Genomic DNA, 21,945 nt, shown 5'->3' on the forward strand with positions numbered 1-21,945 from the left:
AAACAGCCTGAATCAAAGTATGAGATGCAATCATCAATTTGTTTTGCATTTAATATCTTTTAACATCCATTTAAGAATTTCCTGAACATAAATCCTAACTTTTCATTTGTCCAACGAAAAAATCCTATGAAAGAGAACTGATTCTGTTCACCAAACCAAATGAGAATACATCATGAATCCATTCGTATAAACGTGTATACAACTATAAATTTAGTTAATATTATGTCATAAATATAATTATAAAATTAATTATGTGCATTTTTATTATTTTCATCTGTTATCTTTCAATGCCTGGGTATTGAAAAGTTGACAAAAATTACTTACAAAAGAAACATGCTTAAAAAAAGTACTGTCTTTAAGAAAAATCTTTGACATCTTGTTGCAATGAATGAACGCAAATGCTTTCTCAAGAAGATCTCCCCGTCCAGATCCACGTTTATATGATCCTGTTGGATATCTGGCACTATTGATGATTCTATAGGGACCTTAAAAGATGTCTGGGTCTTTAATTATAGGTGCGTTTGAAAGAGACGATAAGGTTCACGGTTTGATCCCAGCCTAAGGTTACTCTGTAACTCGAGAGAAGGCACTGGAAGCCTGACTCATTCTTTGGTATGTAAACACCAGCAGAATAAAACCAGACTCAACTGCAGGGATGAACGTCTATCGCATGAGATTATAAAGCTCTCATTGTGCACTCGTGCAGCTAGTTCCCAGTGGATGACGTGAATCTGCCTTGTGTGTTTCATTTAGTTTTATGAACACCGGGCAGATATTTAAAATCATGTGGTGTAAACCCAATAACGACACAAATACTGCAGGGTTAGTAAAGTTTGGATTGCTACGGGGTGTGCTGACTTCAATGTGAAAACCCATCAAATCAAAACCAGAGGTGTCAATATGGTTATATATTTATTTGTTCAGATTAGGGCTCCAAAATATATTGATATTACCATATCACATAGTTCACGATAAATGAATCATTTGAATGAGGGCTATCAAATGATTAATCGCGATTAATCGCATCCAGAATAAGTCAGTTTTTACATAATATGTGTCTGTGTTCTGTGCATATTCCTTTTTTATTTATAAAAACATACACGTACAGACACATGTAAACATATTTAGGAAACGTTTACATGTATTTATTTATATTTATCAATAATTGAAATTACAATTAATTCATTCAATAATTTTTTATATTTTTCTTAAATATATGCATGTATGTATATGTGTTTATAAATACAAAATTAATATGCCCAGAACACAGACATATATTATGTAAACACAAACTTTTATTCTGGATGCGATTAATCGCGATTAGTCATTTGACAGACCCAAATTTTAATACCTCAAAGTTATGTATGTTATGGCAGCAGGAACGGCAGAAATATATCGTATAATGAAAGATTTATTCTCGCCAAATTAAAGTTTCCAGTTAACTTGTGAATTTGCAGTCTTTTTCTGTAATTTGACCTTTTTGACCAATTTCAAAAAAACTGTTGGTTGTATAATTTTCAAATATAATATATTTTATAAACATCAAAAATTGTGCAGCCTAGATATTGATGTTGATATTATGTATATATATGCATGTCAACTGAACGAAACTGAATGATACTTAAATACATATTCCAAATGAAATGAACACAGAACAAAATAAACTTGTAACATGCAGTTTTTCGGAAAAGCCGATTTTATCCAGAGAGGGGGCGAGCTGACACAAACATGAGGATTCTGACATCAGTGAAATGTTTAATTACAAAGACACACTGTGACAAAATAAGACAAATATCAGTAACAGTGTGAAATCAGCTTGACAACTGTTACACGAGCCACAGACGCTGGAACGCTGTCCATCTCTCATAAAACAGCTTGAATTTAAATGAGACGGCACACGCCAACTGAGGAAAAAACAGACTTATAAAAATATGCCATTAGATTCATATGAACAACCGTGGACTGTGAGGGCAGTATGTACACAGAAAAGCCAATATATACCAATATTTACAATGAGGAGGGGCAGAGAGAAATTACTTACAACAGTTAGACTTACATTAGGAGTTTCATCACTCGCTTGATTTAGATATTTGATAGAAAAACTAATTCAGATTTATGAAAATACGATTCTCTGATGAACTCGTCTGTCATAAAGGCAAAGTCGATTCTTTGACCCGGAGGTTATTGGCACTAACATTCACAAAACAGATTATTAAAGCGAAACCTGTAAACGTGACATGACATGGAAATCACACGTCATTCTGTGGGATTCAGATTCAGGCGAGTGTGTTCGTGACCGAATGCATCATCAACCTACAGCAGCTGAACTGACTTTTAATGGGAACTTAATTCTCACTCATAAACACAGCGGAAGGGCTGTAACCTCTCTGACCTCAGTGTGTGTGTCATAATCTACACGCAAACACAGTTCTTCAACTCGAAACTGGAATCCACATTATGTGACACGCACAATTAATAATTCAACTCCTGACAAATTACAGCTGATATTTCACCCTTAAATCTAAAGGCTAACAAAAGCGTTTTAATTTCAATCTTTTTCGAAGTGTATTTATTTTATAATGAAAACCCTGGTCATTTCTTTATGAGCGTCACCCCGATTATGTTTCCAAAAAACACTCCAGACTACAGTATTTATAAATTAAGTGCTATAAAAATGTATAAACTAAAACTAAAAAACATAAATACTGTACAAAAAGGTTTTTTGTCATAATAACTATTATATGGAATGTCATTGCTGTTCTTTTACATCATGTGGTGAAGTCTTTTTTATACATAGAAATAATAAAGTGATAGTGTGTTAATCTGATTGTGGATTATTGGAGATATAGTTGCATGTGTCTGTGTGTATTATAGCGTTTTGTAGGTATTTTTGCTTCATATTGCACATCGGTTAATAAAGATAGAGTCTCGCCCTGCCCTGTACAGCATAACAAGGAGGTTTAACATCTTCATTCTCGAATGAAATCACAGTCTGTAAGGACCAGTAGTCGATCACTGGAACCATAAGTGGCGGACCGTTCACACCGTTTCCCACAATCCTCTCCAGCCAACTGAATAATTCTTTCTCTCGCATAAATGTCCATTTTCTTCTTCCTTTTATCCTTCACCTGTCCCCACGTTTTCCTTCTCTGGCGACTTGACGGTGTTCTCCTCCGCGAGGGGTTTTCAACTTAACTCTTTTTTCGAAAGTTGAGTTTCAACACGATATATAAAAGCGCCCACAGAAGAACACCACACGGCAAGCGAGATCGATTTCTCACAACAAGAAACAAAGTGGCGGAAAGCTCTGACCCAAATGAACACCCTGTTTTTCACACCTTGCACGCCCGTGATCAATGCAAAAGGGAACAGGAAGGGGCGGGGCTTCAGGGGGAAGTGCGTGGGCTAGTCCAGCGGCTTGCGTGGAGGGGCCGGGCTTTATCACACACGCCACAGCAATAAGTGGTTTGTGCTGTCGTCCCGCCCCACCGTCTCGCTGCTATTGGTCAGCCTGAAATCTTCATAGCCGTCGCCGCCGCTGATCACCAGCAGGTTGGATTTGACGGGCGTGAGCGTTGACGCGCGTCGCCGGGCCGAGTCGCCTCTCTGCAATCCTCCACCGCCGCTCTCAGAGTTGTTCTGTGTGGAGTTCACTAAAATAAAACAACATAGCAAACGTCACGTGATCATGTGTTAACCAAACAGCGATAAAGCACAAAGTGCAGGAAGAGAGAACCAGACCTGCGTCTGACTGCAGCGGGAAGTTAAGATCGAAGCCTTCCGGCAGCTCGATGCACGTGAGGAAGCGGACGTGACCGGTGTGACCGTGAGCAGAGCCCATCGGGACGAGGGGAGACCGCACAGAGCCCGGTCCGGTGCTGGATGACACGGGCGGGATGGCCAGCGTCAGAACGACCCCGGCGCTGGTGCCGATCCATAGCAGGTCCTTACACGCCAGCAGCGCCGTGATCCGCAAGCAAGCTGCCTTGTGCTGCCGAATAATAGCATCGGAACCTACGAGGAAAAATGACACGGGTGTGCTATCATATTTTGGTGGAGCTCTGATTAAGACCTATTCCAGAAACAAGACCACATTTACAATCTCGATGGATGAGCAATGATAAGAGCCATCATTCAACGAACCTGTGACCACAGAACGACTTCTAAAATATAGTAGAAGCCAATAAAACAGATTTGTACAGTTTTATGGAAAAAACAAAAGGACCCATATATTAATGACCTCATGCACGTGACCCTGTAAGGGTCAGAAGACATCACCTGTGTGTTAGAATGAATTTACACGTCAGTACCTGCGAGCATCTTGTGTACGGCAGGTGCCACATCGACCTCCGTCAGGCTCTCGTAGGTGGAGGCGTGATAGAGTCGCACCTGAGCACTGCCCTGTAATGCCATCCACACGCCCTTCCCATAATTCACTATACTGGTGACGCAGCGCGCGCTGTCCTGACCCACTTGGAATGAATGCTTTTGCAAAACAGGAAGTGAAAATTGCAGCAATTACAGTTAAACCTTAATGACATCACCACCGCTAAACAATGAGTATCAAACGTAATGTACATGCATACTTGTACACTAGGACTGAGGAGTCTAATCAGACATTTTCACGTCTCACCTCTTGTGTTAAAGTGCTGGGGTTGATAATAAGAACACGGTTTTGACAACCACACCACAGCTTTCCGGCCACGGGAACCATTTTAGTCACAGGTCCACTTGAAGAGCCCAAACACAGCGTTTGTGAACTCTGAGGATCCCAGAAACTTCCTGCGACACAGACGAACATTTGTTGTAAAGAAAACTTCGTAATACTTCAGATGTTTAGCTTGAAACGACTGAATCCGTGTGTACCTGCTTCCCTCTGATAGACAATCACCTCCCCGTTTGCCAAGGACACAAAAACGTTGTTGTCAAGATACCTGGAAAGACAAAGAAAAAAGATGTCTCCAAGTTGATGCTGTATGGGTTACCATGACGACAGATCAACGAGCGAGTGGCTGCTTACAGGATACAGAGAATAGAAGCGGAATGCTGCATCTTCATACTGTTCTTTCTGTTCCTGATGTTGTCTGATGATTGATACACATGGATGCTGAAAAACACACAAAAAACAATCACGTTACGAACTTCTTTATGCTCATGAAACGTTGTCTTTTCATAAACAGTGCACACAAAATAATCACAATATTCAAGCGCAGATAAAGTAAACAAAGACCTTAAATACGTAGGTTGTAAATTTAGAGCTGCTTTATTGTAGATCTGTCCCAAATTAGATTATCACTACACAATTATCATAGAATTATCAGACAACAATATTATACCGATACATATAGACATAAATAACAAAAAATGCTATCTGTCAAATTAAAATTATTAGGCAATAAATCACTAGATTTACACCAGATTTACAATCTTTAGAATCATATACAAGATTTACAATCCTCCAATTCATTTTTTTAAATGTGTAATATAATTTAAATAACCACAGTTGTTGCCAATAGTGATATATTTAGACACCCTTAATTTAAACTGTCTTTCATAAAAATATATATTTACACTCTTAAAAATAAAGGTGCTTCACGATGCCATTGATCTACTGATGTGAATGGAAAACTATACTAAAACACACACGGTATCAAACCAAATAATGCAGCTAATATTGAAGAACTAAAGTCTGAATTATGATGAGGGAGAAACACACAGAGACAACAATAAGCACACAACATATCTTTCTATTACAACCAGTCATACTCAACACATATCTTGTTCAGCTGTTGCTAGTAAATCAATTTTCTTTTAGTTTTGAGTGTTTGTTGACTGTCAGTGAGGCTCAAGCAAACGCATCAAAGAGAGACAGAGCGAGAGAGAGAGAGAGAGAGAGAGAGTGAGAGAGAGTGTGAGAGAGAGAGAGAGAGAGAGAGAGAGTGGGAGAGAGAGTGAGAAAGAGAGAGAGAGAGTGAGAAAGAGAGTGAGAGAGAGTGAGAGAGAGAGAGTGAGAAAGAGAGTGAGAAAGAGAGTGAGAGAAAGAGAGAGAGTGAGTGAGTGAGAGAGAGCATCAGCAGTACATGGGGCTCGCGCAGGTTTGAGGATGAGATAGTGAGAGGTCCTCTGGTAACAGGGTAAAGCAGGTAATGCATTCAGATGAAGGTCACCTGAGGTCACCGGTGCGTTATGAGGTTGCATCATCACAAGCTATTCCAGTTCAACTCTAAATTAAACTCATGGGCATCAGACGCTGTCTAAACAAACTTTCCATTACAACATCTATTAATCATATTACATAACCTTAGAGAGGTTATATGACAAAGCTGAAACGAATATTATGGTTTGTTTTAGATGTAATGTATTTACACGATTTTAGGTTAAAAACGCTGTATTTTCCACATACCTTGCATGTTTGTATCTCATCTTTGCTCTGCTTCTCTAAAACATGCAGATTTTTTTCGAAGCTCATCGCTCTGAAAAGCGAGGTGTGTTATGATTGGCCAGTAAAACAGTGCGTAGTGATTGGTCGAATACGGAAATGTAACGCCTCTTACCATATTTGGAACATCGGGATCCACAGCAATTGTACTGACAGGTAAACCACCTTACTTGTGTATACATATGGGCGGTCTTAGTCAAATCAGACCAACAAATGACATAGATTTGTGTGGGTGTGGTTACATGAGGTGTTTCAGGCAGGTCTGGGTGCGCTTTCACTTTTAGATAGAATGCATCTTTTGTTCCCACACTTTCATTTTTGCAATTTTAAGTGTCAATACATACATAGGCAGCTTATAACACACCAAAGACACAGGAAACACACGTTTGTGCCATATGACCCCTTTATACAAACCTTAAATCTTAATACAATGAAATAGTTTGTAATGTTATCAAAGTAAATTTATGTGTCTTAAATGTTCTTACATTCAAAGCTCTCTGATAAAATCATGAAATAAAGCTCATGACTTGCATGAATGACTTTGGAATTTTTTTAAGGTGTATCTGTTTTTGCAAATAAACTCTTGTACTCTCTTGTAAAATATGTACACAAAAATAACTTATGCAAATCTTAAATAATATTACGGCAGGAAGTTTTGTAGAGGCTAGCAATGGCAAGCAAGCTCGAAAGCATTAAGGAAGGAAAGATCCCGCCCTTTTTCTCTCCAAAGCCACGCCTCCTCCTGTCCATGACCTCATGTGTCATTCACCACTGAGATGTAACCAAAGGGCAATCTTGAGGTCTCTCTCGTGAAACAAACACGGAAGTGACTAAAACTGCAGTTCATTGAGTGGCCACTAAACAGAGCAGAATCTCATTGAGCCACATGTTAAAATGGCCAACTTTTTTTTTTATTTATTTTTTTCGTAAGAAGAAATAAACACACAATGGCTTAGATGACATGTGGTTGAGTGAATTATCATTTTCACATTTTAATTTTAAAGTGAAGTACTCCTGCCTCTGAACCATTTGTTCTGTTGACTGAGTCGTGGCCAACAGGTGGCTAAAAATAACAATCACCCAAAGCCTTTCACTTACGATGGACAGATCTGCAGTCAATTCCAAACGGGTTTGGTTCAGAAGTCGCATCACAGAAGTTCACATCAATGATGTCATAACACTGCAACCAATCACAGACTCACCAGCCGTCCTCGGTTCCCAGCCAAACGGAGCTCTGATACACCTCTGGGTCGATGCTGAGCAGGTCCTCGAGGCTGGCGCGCGTGAACGACCCTCGACTGGACCTCCGCACGGCACGGCCGTCCATGGGACTGTTGGCACTGAGCCGAGCAGCCCCGAATGAGCTGGGCACCGGAAACTCCTGCTCCTCCTCAGAGCTGGTGGTCTCAGTGGCCATGTCCTTAGAAACGGCCGCCTCATCATCTTAGAGGAATAATGAAACATATTTAAATGAATAACGCCAGAGATCTCAAGACGGAACGGTAAAGGAAAAGGGTTTGAGACTCACTGAAGTTGGATGAGATGGTAGAATGGGAGGCTTGACTCTGTAGTGTGGATGAGGGGCTGGGAGAGTCTTCATCATCCGTGTCATCGCTGTCGAAGGGTACGAGCTCCGCCGGTGGGGCCGCGGGGTGCTCGCTGAGCTCTAGAGATGAGCCGGAGATGGAGATGTGCAGCTGGGGTTGTGCGGAGGCTGTGGTGCTCGAGTCCACCGGGACAGATGGAGCAGAATTGCCAATACGTTCTCTGCTATGACAAACAGAGAAGATTTACAGACTCAGTTTCTTCTCGTTTCATTTTTGCACACGTCACATACAGCACTGTTTATCACACTGTATGTTTACTGTAATGTATATTGTATTTATAAGAGAGTCATGCTCTCATAATAACACAGTACAAAAGCAAACTCAATGATATTTATTGTACTGCTTGCACAAACTGTATCTTCACCATGCCCACAGTACGTTATTTATGCTACTTTACATATCTATAATCTTTCTAAATGTATGTTTTTAAATGTGTTATTTTAGGATTGTTTTATGCAACCTGCATCACGACATAAAACCACACAAACTGTTAATTGTGAAACTTGTTTGTGATCCAATACTGAAAATCTGGAATATTCTTATGAGCTGGTTAGAAATTGTCAATACTTTAAAAGCATTTATTTGTTTTAAATAGGGCTGTTCAATGATTCATCGCATCAAGAAATTTTTTGTTTAGATAATAATATGTGTCTGTGCACTGTGCATATTTATTTTTTATTTATAAACACATACATGTGAACATACATTTAGGATATACTATGTATATATTAATAGTTACATAAATGAATATACACTAGTGATGTAACATTCACTGTGAGCCGGTTTAAAATCGATTGAAATATGTGATGAACAATTCGGTTGAGACGTTATAAAAATCGCAGTACATGTTGTGAACAGCAGGGGCCGTCGTTTTTCTGCAAATTTTGTAAACGTGGTGATATTTCTTAAAAAAGTAAAAGTTAGGAAAAGCATTCTATTCTATTCTACAAAGTATTTTGTATTATTCATTTTCATTTTCATTTGATTTGGAATTACATTTAAATTTAAATTAAATTTGTTTTAAAACTTCAGTTTAGTTTTGTTATTTGACATAAAATATATTTGTATTTTACAAAGATTCGTGCAGGATTAGAGAAATAATAAAAGGGCAGTTGTTTGCTTTAAAATTTCCTCAACTCATTCTGTAAAAAAATTGTGATTAAATCGCATCGTGGATCAGAATCATTATATCCCTACAGTGCACAGACATACAGTATGACATAAACACAAAGTTTCTATTCTGGATGAGATTAATCGCAATTATTCGTTTAACAGCCCTAGTTTATAAAATGTATTTTCAACCTTTATTATAAATAATGAATTTACATATAATTAGTTTAAGCGAGTAAACTAAAATGAATAAACGTGAGCAGTTGTATTTGTATTAGGTAACTATAACAAAATCTAATGAATGATGTATAAAGGTATGTAATATATTGCAATTGTTTCCTCATGTTATCAATTGCATACACTAATGTTATTGTAGTGCTACTGTAACAGCATGTCACACATTACAACTGAGTCCCAAGGTGCTCATCATCACAGCTAATGAACTATTACTAGTGTTTAACCAGAGAATCTTTCTCAACTCTGTCTCACAAACATGTTGTGGGACGCGAGGTCTGGCGCGAGTCTCTCTCACCTGTTTTTAAGTCCCGGCACAGCTGCGATGCAGATGATGCGAGCGGAGCAGACGGCGATGCAGGCCTCCACCGTGGGCTCGTCTCTGATGTTCAGTAAACACACCTGACCCACGTATCCGTCGCTGTTACACACCCACACTTCATACGTGTTCTCAGGACAGCTGTGACTGGGGGAGGCGCAGGAGAACTGCATCCCGCTGCGGGTCTTCATGATGGGGATGGCCTTCAGGAACTCGGGGTCCCACTGGTCCTTGTTCATAGCTGGAGAGAAGATGGAGACAGTAAACATGTATAATGCGAGTTGGAGTTTTCATGAGTACATGGATTTATTTAGATTTCTTTTTTCATTATACATTAAAGCAAACAGAAAAAAAATACAAGTGCTTTATGATATACATGGTATTTTTTGTCTTGTGTAAATGTCGCTAACAAGAACAGAAAGTGAATTTACTTTACATCTGTTGCTTTGCGTGAAAATTGCTATGAGAATACTAGAGTATGTATAAAGCGGTCAAGTGCTCACCGAGTTTCTTTTTGGCCTCCTCGAACGCTTGTTCAAAGTTACTGCGAGCGTCAGGGCTGCTGAACTCAAAGATGAATGTGTTCTCGGCGGACGCTGTGGTCAGCTCCAGTTTAGTGGGTAATAACGTCATACTAAAGGCCAGAGACTGTTTCTCTGACAAGTCACGGTGAACCGCAGCCATGAGATCCTTTATCACATCATCCAAACTCTTGAGGAAAAAGACACAGGGGGAAAGTTTTAACAGAACTTCAAATTAGCCTTCTCAATATAAAACAACAAAAATGTTTTTAGAAAAAGACAAAAAAAATGTAAAGACTTCCATATTTTCCAAATGACTATAATATTTGTATTCCAGATACTTAAAGGGATAGTTCCCTCAAAAATAAATTGATTCACCCTTATGTCTTTTCAAACCTGTATATTTATCTTCTGTGGATAACAAAAAAGGTATTTTGAGAAATGTCTCTTCTTTTTTTGTGTCCATACAATGAGTGCCAATGTTGTTGTGATACCAGCATTCTTCAAAATATCTTATTTTGTGTTCTGTTGAAGAAAATCATACAGGTTTGGAATATCATGAGGATGAGTAGATGATGAAAGAATAAAAAAATCTGTTATCTGCAAAAAACTGATATTTGGCACCAATGAGACTTTGCATTACCAATATTGTACTCTGAAAAAAAATTTTGCAAAAAGGAATGTTTTTCAATGAAACAATGAAACATTATTTCTCTCAACTGACAAAAAGGACATTTATCACAAACATCTGGATTTAATATAGACACAAACCATTAACAGCATGCGAGAGAAAAAGAAAGAGTCATTTATTCATCACTGGATACTGAAATTGAAAACAATTTACTGAGGATAATAAAACAAATTCTATACGTCAATTAGAATATAAAACCACCTGATGAGGGAAGCTGAGGGTCTCTGAGAGTTTGCTGATCTGTCCGAGGGTGCTGAGATCTTCATCCAAACGGCCGATGGTTTTCTGGATGTTTTCTTTGTTAGAAGCTTGGCTTGAACCTAAAGCAGAGATTCACCATTCACATGATCTTCAGTGCCACACATTAATGTAAACCATGTCATGTTTAGTGCGAGAGATATGAAAATACAAATACCTTTAACCACCTCCAAATCATCTAAAGGCAGTTTCCACAGGAACTTATATTTACTTGAGGTGTCAATGACACTAGCAGCAGAATACCTGGAAGTATAAATGAGTTTTTTAAGCAAGACTACAATCAGAATCGACAACTTTGTTTTGGATGCTGTTTGAAACAACACACATTGGAGGAAGAGCTTTATAAATAAAACAAAAATTGCTAATGCAATGACTTTCCACTAGGTGGCAGTGTGAGACCATATTAAACTGCAGGTTCTGTCACCCGCGGGCCAAAAGAGCTCTGGGGACTGTGGGATTTCGAAAACAAACATCAGTTTTCCCAGGCCCTCCTCACATCTCTGAACTATTTAAAGACACTCACAGACTCATGGAACTTCTGCGGAGAGATCCGGACTTCCTCTTCAGCGTGGTACAGATGAGCAGGTCACTGAACAGAAAAAGAGAGCGGTCCTTTTTCCCGCCGACCGTTTTCTACGGAACAGAGAAGGACGGAGATTTAGAGAGGCCTTCATCTTTGGCAATGAGATCTTATTTTTAATAACAAGACTTACAGCCTCCACCACCATCTCTTGCCTCAGAAACTTCCTCTGCGGATTCAGGATCTGACAGGAAATGACATCATTAGGGATCGCCTGAGTGCTTTTTGTACTGTGCTTGAGGCAAACTTTCGGGCTGACGTTGGTTTATTTTTTATTTCCCCGATTATAAGATTAATGTACCATCCTATACCTGACCGAATACTTTCTTAAATTTGTCTTCAAAGAAAGGGAAACTTTTTAGATTTTCCCTAAGACACAGTGGGACCAGAGGGGTGTATAAAGCAAGTAAATAGGATTGATGTTTAAAAATGGAAGTTAAAAACAGAACTTTGTGTCTCTCACATGTTCGACACCCTCTATATGAGCTTCGATCTCCTGCATGACGCGCGTCTCTTTCTCCAGTTCTTCTGCATTGTGTCGTCCTTTGTTGATTCTTTCTGCCAGTCGTTTGATGTTCCTCTGAGCGTCCAGCAGAAAAGTGTAGTCCGGGTGCTCTTCAGATGTGTGTTTTAGAAGATCCTGAAGCAAACGCACCAAAGATTTGTTGAAAACACACTGACATACCGTTACTGCACTTGTTACGGATACAATGTAACAAACAGCGTTTCATTTGTAGCATAGCTCTATCACAACCAAAACAAGGCTGACATGTTCAACAAAGCAAAATATCCAAAAACAGCTGATAAAAATGAAAACAAAGATTGGAAATTGAAGGTGAGAATAACCTTGACCAGCAGCTCGTATCGTGGGATCCGCTGGACGGGTTTAATCATCAGATCACCCAGGGCCTGTTTCTCTTTATTCTCACGCATGCTTTGCTGAAGAGGAAAGAGAGAGAATAACAGAGAACGAGAGAGAACACAAACAAAACAGAGCAACGTTTAGACGTACAACTGGACCTTATCGTGATTTGTTTGGTTAGACCAGATAACATTCAGTTTTAGACTCTGCCACTAGGTGGCAGTAATACTCAAACCCTTCAGTTCAACTGGATATGATTATTGTTTAGATTTTATAAACACATTTTCTTAAAGCTTAAACATTGAAGGGTTTAATGAGCTCATGTAAAAAAAAACAATGTGGAAATATTTCTAACTATACACAGAACAGAAAAACATGCACCAACGTACATCTAAAAACTTCAGAAAAGCAGGTTTGGCCTCCTTGGCGATTCTCACAGCATCTTTGGCGTTCATGAAGTTATCGATGTACGCTGAATAAATATTAGCCAGGATCTCCTTGGAAAACTGTAAGGAGAAAAAAGAGAGAGGCATCAGTCAGTTCAGTGGACTGTAGACACGACGCTCTCAGGTCTTTAGGGGCGGACGGAGAGTGTGGACGGACACTTCACTGATGAATCTCTTTACAGGACTGTGAGGACAGACAGCTCATCTCACTGCTATGATTCAGTTGTACTGTAATGTACACATAGGGATCTTTTACACCCTTGACAAACACAAGTTCTGTTTACAAGCCCTAAAATATAGACACACACGTCTTTTCATGGATCCTTCCTAATTTCACTTATAAAAATACTTGCTTTATTCTTTTTAAGATGTGCGGTTGTGATCAACATTTTTAAATTGTATGTTCACACTGAAATGCATGTAAATGTAATATAACAAACCTTATTAAATTATTTCATGTTTTGTTTGCAGATTGCGATGAAACTTTGTTAACACACGTACAATACGGTTGTATTTGTTAAAATGAGTTAATGCATTAGCAAACATCAACTAACAATTAACAAAATAGTTTTTCAGCGATGTTCATGTCAATACAAAAAATCATGTTCTTTGTGCATTGTCGAATGTTACGAAAAAATAAATATCTGTTCTCGTTTACTCCCCCTCTTGTCATGTTAAACCTTTATGACTATCTTTCTTCTATATTTATACATTTCATGAAGAAAATACAAGTGGCTCTTGCCCATTCCCATAACACTGCTATTCGACAGCCAAGGCGCTCTGAATGGTTTTTATTGCACAATAATAATAAACGTATGTGTACTATTCAACCCATTTATGGTTTATAATTTCTAATTGGTTTAAATCCCAAGCTATTAACATCATAAAAGCACAAAGCCTTTTTTCTACAAGTTACTACAATAAATGCACCAATAAACCACAAATAAATCATAAACAATGGAAACAAAATTACTTTCATTTAATATGACAGGATCAGGACCCAAATCCACTTAGATCCTCAAACAAATGCTTGTAAATCAGAATTATGGGTTTTAAATGACCGCATTAACGTGTCAACTCATTTAGTCAGAGCATGTGAAAATCATTCATTCAACATGTGAAGCTGACAGAAACGTCTAAACAACATAAAGTGATGGAGCAGATAACACATCACACAATTGAATTCTGAAATTCCTTCGCCACATTTTGTTTGCATTTAAATGTAACATTTCGAATACTTTTGAACTCATCTAAAGAGGAAGTTGCAAATGATTGATGTATGAATGACATCATCATTGAGAAACATTGGCGTTTATGTGAAAACAGCGGGGAACGCACACATCTAAATTTCACAAGGGTGGCCAATCAAACCCTGATTTTCTGCAGGCCTAATAAGACTTTCAGCTGGATGACATCATTATAAACTTTTATTATGAGTTAATGTGAAAATGGTCTGGCATGCGCAACACACGAGCGTCTCATGATTAAACAAAATTGAACGATTTGTTGGTGAGGGAGGGCTGTTAAATTTCTCCATTAAGTTATACACAGTTAAAGTCCATGAATGTTCTCGGCTAGCCATGCGAATACACACTATGAACTATTTCTTCATCACTTCATGCATTATTCATACATGCAGTGCGGTTATTTCTATGATCTCCGATGGAGGTAAATAAAGCCACGAACTCACGGATTGCACGAGCAGATGTCCGACGGTCTGTCTGTCGTGCCATTGGTTGACGCAGTCCAGCACCTGATCCAGAAACTGCTCGTGATGTTCCAGGATCTCTGGGATCTGGTAGAACATCTCATCCACCAGAGACGGGTCACAGAGAGGAGTGTTTTCCGGATGCTTCAGGGGCTTCATGTAGCCCTGAGGTGAAGAAGAATAGAGTTCACGAGGGTTGAAAAGAGAAAGTTCAATGATGGATGATGGGAACAGGTGTGTTTCAAACTCATACTAGATCCAAAAACATGGTATTATAATAATATGTGCAATCAGACCAGTACCAGGCACACGCTGTTGGCACATTTCAGTGTTTGTCAGCTCGTCGGGTTCTGTTTCTGTTTTGACTAAAGAACATCTGGCCGATGTTCCTCGGGTGCTTCGAATGGTGTGAACGTGCCAGCAGACACGTCACTGCAATGAAAAACCTCCTCGTCTATCATCCGCCCATCATGCACCTCTCCACACCTTTTCAACAGCCTCCCCATCTACACCCCGAGCATTTTTAACCAGAGCTTGTGTTTTTCTTACAGGTAGCTCCGTCGATCGGTCGAACTGCATTTATGAGCAACGATGCTGTCTGGAACGCAATCATTTAGCCTCAAAGATAACCCACTTCAGAACTGTGCCATAAATAATAGGGGCCGTTTTGGATGCGCAGTGCGCATGATGTTTTAGTCCATGGCTGGTTCACCTTGTCGCCATGGCAACCCTCCATCAGCCTCTGTGCCGCTGGAATAGGACGTTGTGAGTCAGAAAGGATGGGAAAAGATGACTTGTCTCTTATTAATCTCTACAGTGGCCCATGTGATTTATTGTGAGTAACATCATGTTCTCATCGTTCTCCATAAACTTAAAACCAACAGACCGGGAGACTCCACGCTCATCTAAATGTGTTATTGAAATAATCCTTGGAGGATTCAATTCAGTTTGATAGATATTATTGATATATTATATATTATTGATATAAGTGTGTGCGTCGGGTGACCCGGGTTCAATTCCTGTCTCGTGGTCCTTTCCCGAACAAATGAAACTGTATAAATAAAGGCAAAAACGGCAAAGATTTCTCTTTAAAAATGTGTGTGTGCATTTTATACCTGAATGAGTGTGCGCAGAGATTCAACGTAAGACTGTTCGGTGTCCACTAGAGTCCTCATTACATGTTTTCTCATGTCCTGTAAAGAGAAATACAATTAAATAAGACTCAATACACAATAACGCAGTTGTTAAGTTGCTAAGTGATGTGCAGAGGGTACATTTGCACAAAATTTTCTTTTAAAAACAAATAAAACTTTGTTTGTGTGTAGCATAATTATTTACCAAACCTTCTTAAATTCTTCTCATACATGCATGTAATTTAGCATTAATTAAATTCTCTCTCTCTCTTTCTCTCGCACACACACACACACTATAATGAGACTCTAATCAAAATAAGAATTTCCTGTTTACTGGCCTGTGAGCCACATATGTGTATGTTTCCTTGTACAGTATGAGATGATAAATAACAACAGTGAGTCAGGCCGGAGCAACACACTCATCTGTACAAACACAGAGCGACAGAGATTTCAAGAAACAGACAGATTGAAAGAGACATCCTGTATGTTTCACACTTAGTGTTGATAATGGGCACCCAGTGTCCTCTGGTATATCAGTTCTTTTCAGAAATGACAGAGAATGAGAGCAAGTCACGACCAGCAAACGGAGGGCTGGACATGCCACTCAAAGTCACGTATTCCAAACACAAACTAAAAGATGCACTTCCGCATCGTTCCCTCTTTAGTTACAAAAACTCTAAGGAAGAAGAGGATTCAGAAGTGTTCGTCTTTAAAACAAGGTCGAAATCATCTTACTGGCATTACTGTTAGAAAATACACTTTAGGAACTATCAAGAAAATACATTTAGGACATTTATTTGTAGATAATTGTGTGAAACACCGCAAGGACTATCAAGTGGTTTATTAGAAGTAATCCACTGAATCACGAAGCTTTTCACTCACACAAATCGTGACTGTGTATGCTTAAAAATGAAAGAGATTTTTTGAGAATTGGTCCTAAATATAGCATGCTCATAAAAATGCATCCAGACTAAAATATTCTCAACAGGGGGGAGAAATGTGTCACTGGAACCACCAGCAGAATGTCATTTTAAAAGCAGCGTGTGCCTGTATGTGTGGGAGCGATGAATTACTTGAACTATTTGTTTAAAACATCAATAAAAGCTGTGAACTGTTTCGCCAGCTGGCTTACATAATGTGAAAATGTGCCTGGTGTACTCAAAGCCCTTTTGCTCCTGATGCATTATGGGTCAGCATCCTAATATTGGAATCATATGATGGAGCAGGAACCTTAAAATGTATTTCTAAGATAAAATGAGGCGGTGCGACTTGATAAAAGAAAGAGAACCTGAACCTCATCACACACATCAATAATAAGCTACTCTTAATGGCAACTCATGCATCAGCCAAACACAACAATTTCAAACTTAGAAACACAAAACAAATGCATTTCACGAGGAAAGAAAGACAAATGTATGACAATCAAGGAAGCATAAGGAGAAGATGGAGAAAAATGCAAACATAATAAATAATAGGTCTTAAAATCATAATAGAGGTTAAAAAGATCCCCATATTCCTCCGTGACGCTAAATGACCCGGGTGAATTTTTAGGGAATGAGGTCATAGTCTAAAGGTCGTGTTTGAGGCTGGCTGAGGTTTTTTCTTGATATTTACTGGCAGTGTGAAGCAGGGCTCTGTTTTAGTTATGAGAAGATCTCATTTCTTTCAAAAGCCCGCTCTGCTAGAGATTTAAGGTACGCTGTGCACTTAAGCCAAACACAGTATTTCTGCCAACCTTGGTTTCAAGAAAGTTTCACCACGCCATGAAGGACCAGATGAAACCCGGTCAGCGAGTTCACCTCAGCAAACAAACCGATACTGATCTGATCAGAAATGGTCATCGGATGATCATCACAATAAGACACGGGTGCTCTGGGCTTCTGCTCAAGAAAAACGCCGAACCCACTGCAAAAAAAACAACTGCGTCTATATTTTACAAGTCAAATTAATCAGTGAATCTTTCTGATTTAAAGGAACAGTCACCAAAAAACACAAAATCGTATTTTTTCTATCCTCTAGTCACGTGCACGTTTTGTCACAAAAACCATGACGTTATCGATGTGCCACCATAATTGAATTTAGCGCACAGATCTGCTTGTTTACGTTTTCATTTGACTTAATAAGCTCAGACTATGAGTTATTTTCTCTCATACGAGTTCAGAAGACCCAATGAATTATTGTTGTGCAGATAAGAAGATAACAACGGCATAGTAACACAATTAAATTACTCCTTTGTTTTCATCTTAATTAAGAAAGAATTCCAATTTTTGGGTAAACGACATCTTTAATATCAATCTGGCACTAACCTGAGTCTGAATCACATGACAACATGTAGTTAAAGATAAATGGTCTTTTAATAATGAACACTCCTGGCCCATATATAAATATATTGTTTTGTCTGAACGTGGCACAGCAGCTGCTCCACAAGCTCTGACATGTTATTAGGTTATGGTGGCATTTAAATGCGGGCGGCAAGAATGGGATTCTCATACCAACGCCTACAAAAACACAATTCGACCATCATCACTGCGAATATCAAAATGAAGAAACTGTGGAGGGAATTGAAAATGCAACAGGCTAGTTGCCTAGCACCACACATCATTTTCATCCCGCCTCCACCGTCATCACCGCGTGATGAGTGTCCTTAACTCTCTCTCACCAGAGCCGAAGCCACACTGCCATCATCATTTATGAAGCTCCATCCTTCCTAACGTTGCCACAGCAACAGGTTTTACTTAACCGGCTTTCGGAGAAAAACTTCTCCTGTGGTGATCTACCAGAGCTTCTTCAACAATGTGGCTGAAGTAGAAGCAAGTAGATCTGTGTGTCAGGTAAGGTCATTTTACAGTGGCACAATTGATTTGTTTCTAGAACGAAGTTTGAGAAAAAAAATCAATTAATTGATGAGACGCACAGGACGAGATCTTTCAATTTGCAACCGGACACATAAAGTCATCAAATTAAGATTATCCCACGTGAAAAGTACAGCATTCTAAAGTATATACCATAGTAAACCTTGGTAAATTCTAGCGAAATATAGTATGTTAATGTACTGTGGTTTAGTAATAACCTACAGTATTTTGTAGTATTTACTTTTAGTTATGTTAAAAACACTACAATATCTAACGATGGGTTCACACCAAACGCCAACTTAGCATTTTGCACAAGTAAATTACACAATGCAAAGACGCGAACGTCAATCAGGTCTTCCATGCAAGTTTAAAATGTTTGTCAGCTAGACATCTGCCCGATTAACCGAAAAAATATATCAGGTGATTTATGCACAACGTGTGAGTGAAGTACGGTAAAATGCTGCTGCATCCGAAAGCCAGAGGGCGCTCTCGTGCAGAAACTCCAAATACGCACGGCAGAAGAAGACCATAACACATGTAGTTCTAGAAAATGCCTAAGGACATGTTTTTATCACTGTTCCTCAAGCCTCCTCTGGTATTTTCATGATAATAAAGTGTATTTATAATGATCATGTTTGACGGGTGTTGCTTTTTTAAATCCACGTTATAAGTGACTCAAACTCGCACTGATTTTAGATCGAGCAGCATTTCCTACTGATCCCAGAGCCGTGCTTCACAGACAAGCTACGCATAAATAAAATAATCGATACCTTGCATAGCCGCAGCCAGACTCGATTTCAGAAGAATTTAGTGGTAACCCCGATTAATCGTGTACATGTTTATTGTCAGCTAGCGTCACTCACGCGAAAATTACAAAGATTTCCTGCGACAAATAAAGAGCGTGGAATATGTTGTTCGCGTTTTGTGTGAACCCAGCATAAGAATTTGACAACACGCTACCTACTATAGTAAATACTATAGAATACCAGAAGACAGTATTTATTCATGTGAAATCATGTATCGATGCCAAAGATCGAGTCAAACATGGGAGACACAGCAAAGACTAAAGAAATCTGAGTTTAGAAGTACTGTCTTTTTCAAACTCCTTGGCTTTCTCCAGACCTCACCATTTCCAGCAGACCTGGACATTTGAACTCTTCTCATAAGTGAAGCTTGGATTTCGAAAATCATAAAATTCTGAATGATCTGTGCCACATGTTGAATGCCAGCTCGGCTCGGTTCTTCCAACAGCAGGTCAGAGGATCACAGCAAACTGTCTATTTTTGGCAGAGGAAAACATTCAAGAGCATTAAACGCTCTGAGAAAGCGTAACGCAGACGAAAACATAGCCAAACATGAGCAGAAAACAATAGGAGAGAGGGGAATTACAGACAGGAATATATGAGAACGATAGGTCATTTTGACAGAATGTTACAATCCAGAATACCACTTATTCGCTTAGCAGAACACAGATTTAAAGGAGCGGTTCACCTAAAGGTAAACATTATTCATTTATTCATCCCCATTTCATTCAAAACCTGTATGAGTGTCTTTCCTCTGCAGAACACAAAATAAGATATTTTGAAGAGTGTGGCTGACTGAACTCCATTGACTTCCATTGTATGAACACAAAACCTTTCTCGAAATATCTTCTTTCCGAAGAAAGAATATACATGTTTCAAATGACATAAGAGATGAAATAATTTGCATTTCTGGCTAAACGGAGAAGTAGGTTGAACCTGTGCCATATGTGCGGTATAAGACGTTCTTATAACCCCCCTCCCCCCCACAGACAGGAAAATCCTCTATGTGTCCAGACATAATCCAAAAACAGAGTTAGGTTTAAAGAGAAAAAATTGAAGGCTTTGGATGGGCTTTGACACACAAACACACATGCAACAGGTACAGAGCAGGTGAAGATGAGACTCTCTCTTTTTCTCTCTCTCTCTCAGGGTGATGTCTCTGTCTAATCTCATGATTCAACCGGCTACCTATTTAGTCCCCTAATTCTATTCGGGATAAGAAGATAACCTGCCACAGAAAAGAGAGAGAGAGGCAAAAACTTTTCTAAACAATACTCGCATCCATCCTCTGCACCTATTCTTAAAGTCTTAACAATCATACAAATATACAGTATATAAAAACTTAATTATAAATTTAGGAAACGACAGACAGGTGACCGGTCCTGAAGAGGTTAAAAGCCCCTGGTGATGCACAAACGGAGAACACAAACATTTGCAACAGGTTAAAAGCAAGCGTGTTTCTGTGAGGCTCGTACCTCAGCGCCGGTTTGAGGATTGCTCGTGCCTCCCCCACCCCCGTTTCCATTGGGCTCTGTGGTGGACCTGTGGCTCGTCTCATCACCCGGCCCACCTCCGCCTCCATCATCACTGGTACCCTCCCCGCTCTCCTGCATCTCCTCCAGAGCGATGCTGAACTGGGCGAGGGTCCGTACCATCTGCAGCATGCGACACGTGATCCTCGCCCCTCAGGTGACTGCGTCTGCGGACACCAACTGCGCACGACACCCCCCACCCTCAGCAACCCCTTCCGACAGCTCGATCGCCCGCGCCAGGAGACGCGCAACAGGCTGACGCAAGTTAAATGATGTAATCGCAAAAAAACGTCAGAGGTTTAATTCCAGTGTTGAAGAAAAATCGCAGTGTCTCACCCCTTACCAAAGCTACATCTGACAGACGGTGAAGAGAGAAGTAGTGATACTGCACAGAGAGACAAAGAGAGAGAGAGAGAGAGAGACCAGCTCAAAACAGCTCGCCGACAGCACTGAGCCGAGAAGCTCAGAGAGAGCTGACCAATCGAAGGCAGATCCTGCCCTGGCAAATTGGATTGGCTCAGGCTGGTGAGGATGTCAACACTTTAGAGCAGAGGCGTGGATGTTTGTTGCTATAGCAACGAGGAGGGGACTTGAGTAACTGACTGCCGGTTCATAGATGGACAGAAAAGAAGAGAGACCTAGAAAAGACATTACAAAAAGGCTAAAAAAACCTTTTGAGATGCACAATACACATCCAACAACCTGCGGAAGAAATTTAAAAAAGATGAGGTACTTTTTCAATTTGATCTATTTGATCTTTTTATAAATGCACTGTGCATATTTCTTTCTACAGACAAAATGTTAAAAGTTCTCATTTTTAAGTCACTTTGAATAAAATCGTCTGCTAAAT

General features: G+C 39.4%; 1 protein-coding gene across 2 annotated transcripts in view; it reads right to left on the minus strand.

Moving 5' to 3' along the window:
* Positions 1-899: 899 nt before the first annotated feature.
* Positions 900-21,945, minus strand: part of LOC130435410 (rho guanine nucleotide exchange factor 17-like) — a 51,972-nt gene continuing 30,926 nt past the window's right edge. Inside the window, exons 3-21 of one of the 2 annotated variants that reach the window (XM_056766022.1) lie at positions 15,891-15,968; positions 14,758-14,940; positions 13,011-13,127; positions 12,606-12,698; positions 12,223-12,399; positions 11,893-11,943; positions 11,703-11,812; positions 11,337-11,422; positions 11,123-11,241; positions 10,213-10,420; positions 9,689-9,950; positions 7,968-8,206; positions 7,642-7,882; positions 5,021-5,107; positions 4,867-4,934; positions 4,634-4,782; positions 4,311-4,485; positions 3,742-4,014; positions 900-3,653 (exon numbers count right to left, since the gene is read on the minus strand). In XM_056766022.1, the coding sequence (XP_056622000.1) occupies positions 3,442-3,653; positions 3,742-4,014; positions 4,311-4,485; positions 4,634-4,782; positions 4,867-4,934; positions 5,021-5,107; positions 7,642-7,882; positions 7,968-8,206; positions 9,689-9,950; positions 10,213-10,420; positions 11,123-11,241; positions 11,337-11,422; positions 11,703-11,812; positions 11,893-11,943; positions 12,223-12,399; positions 12,606-12,698; positions 13,011-13,127; positions 14,758-14,940; positions 15,891-15,968 (2,928 nt within the window). In that variant the 3' untranslated portion in view covers positions 900-3,441. Of the gene's footprint in view, positions 3,654-3,741; positions 4,015-4,310; positions 4,486-4,633; positions 4,783-4,866; positions 4,935-5,020; positions 5,108-7,641; positions 7,883-7,967; positions 8,210-9,688; positions 9,951-10,212; positions 10,421-11,122; positions 11,242-11,336; positions 11,423-11,702; positions 11,813-11,892; positions 11,944-12,222; positions 12,400-12,605; positions 12,699-13,010; positions 13,128-14,757; positions 14,941-15,890; positions 15,969-21,945 lie in introns of both variants that reach the window. The other variant, XM_056766021.1, reaches the window with a different exon arrangement.

The sequence above is a fragment of the Triplophysa dalaica genome, chromosome 14, assembly GCF_015846415.1.
Source record: "Triplophysa dalaica isolate WHDGS20190420 chromosome 14, ASM1584641v1, whole genome shotgun sequence".
Classification (NCBI taxonomy): domain Eukaryota; kingdom Metazoa; phylum Chordata; class Actinopteri; order Cypriniformes; family Nemacheilidae; genus Triplophysa; species Triplophysa dalaica.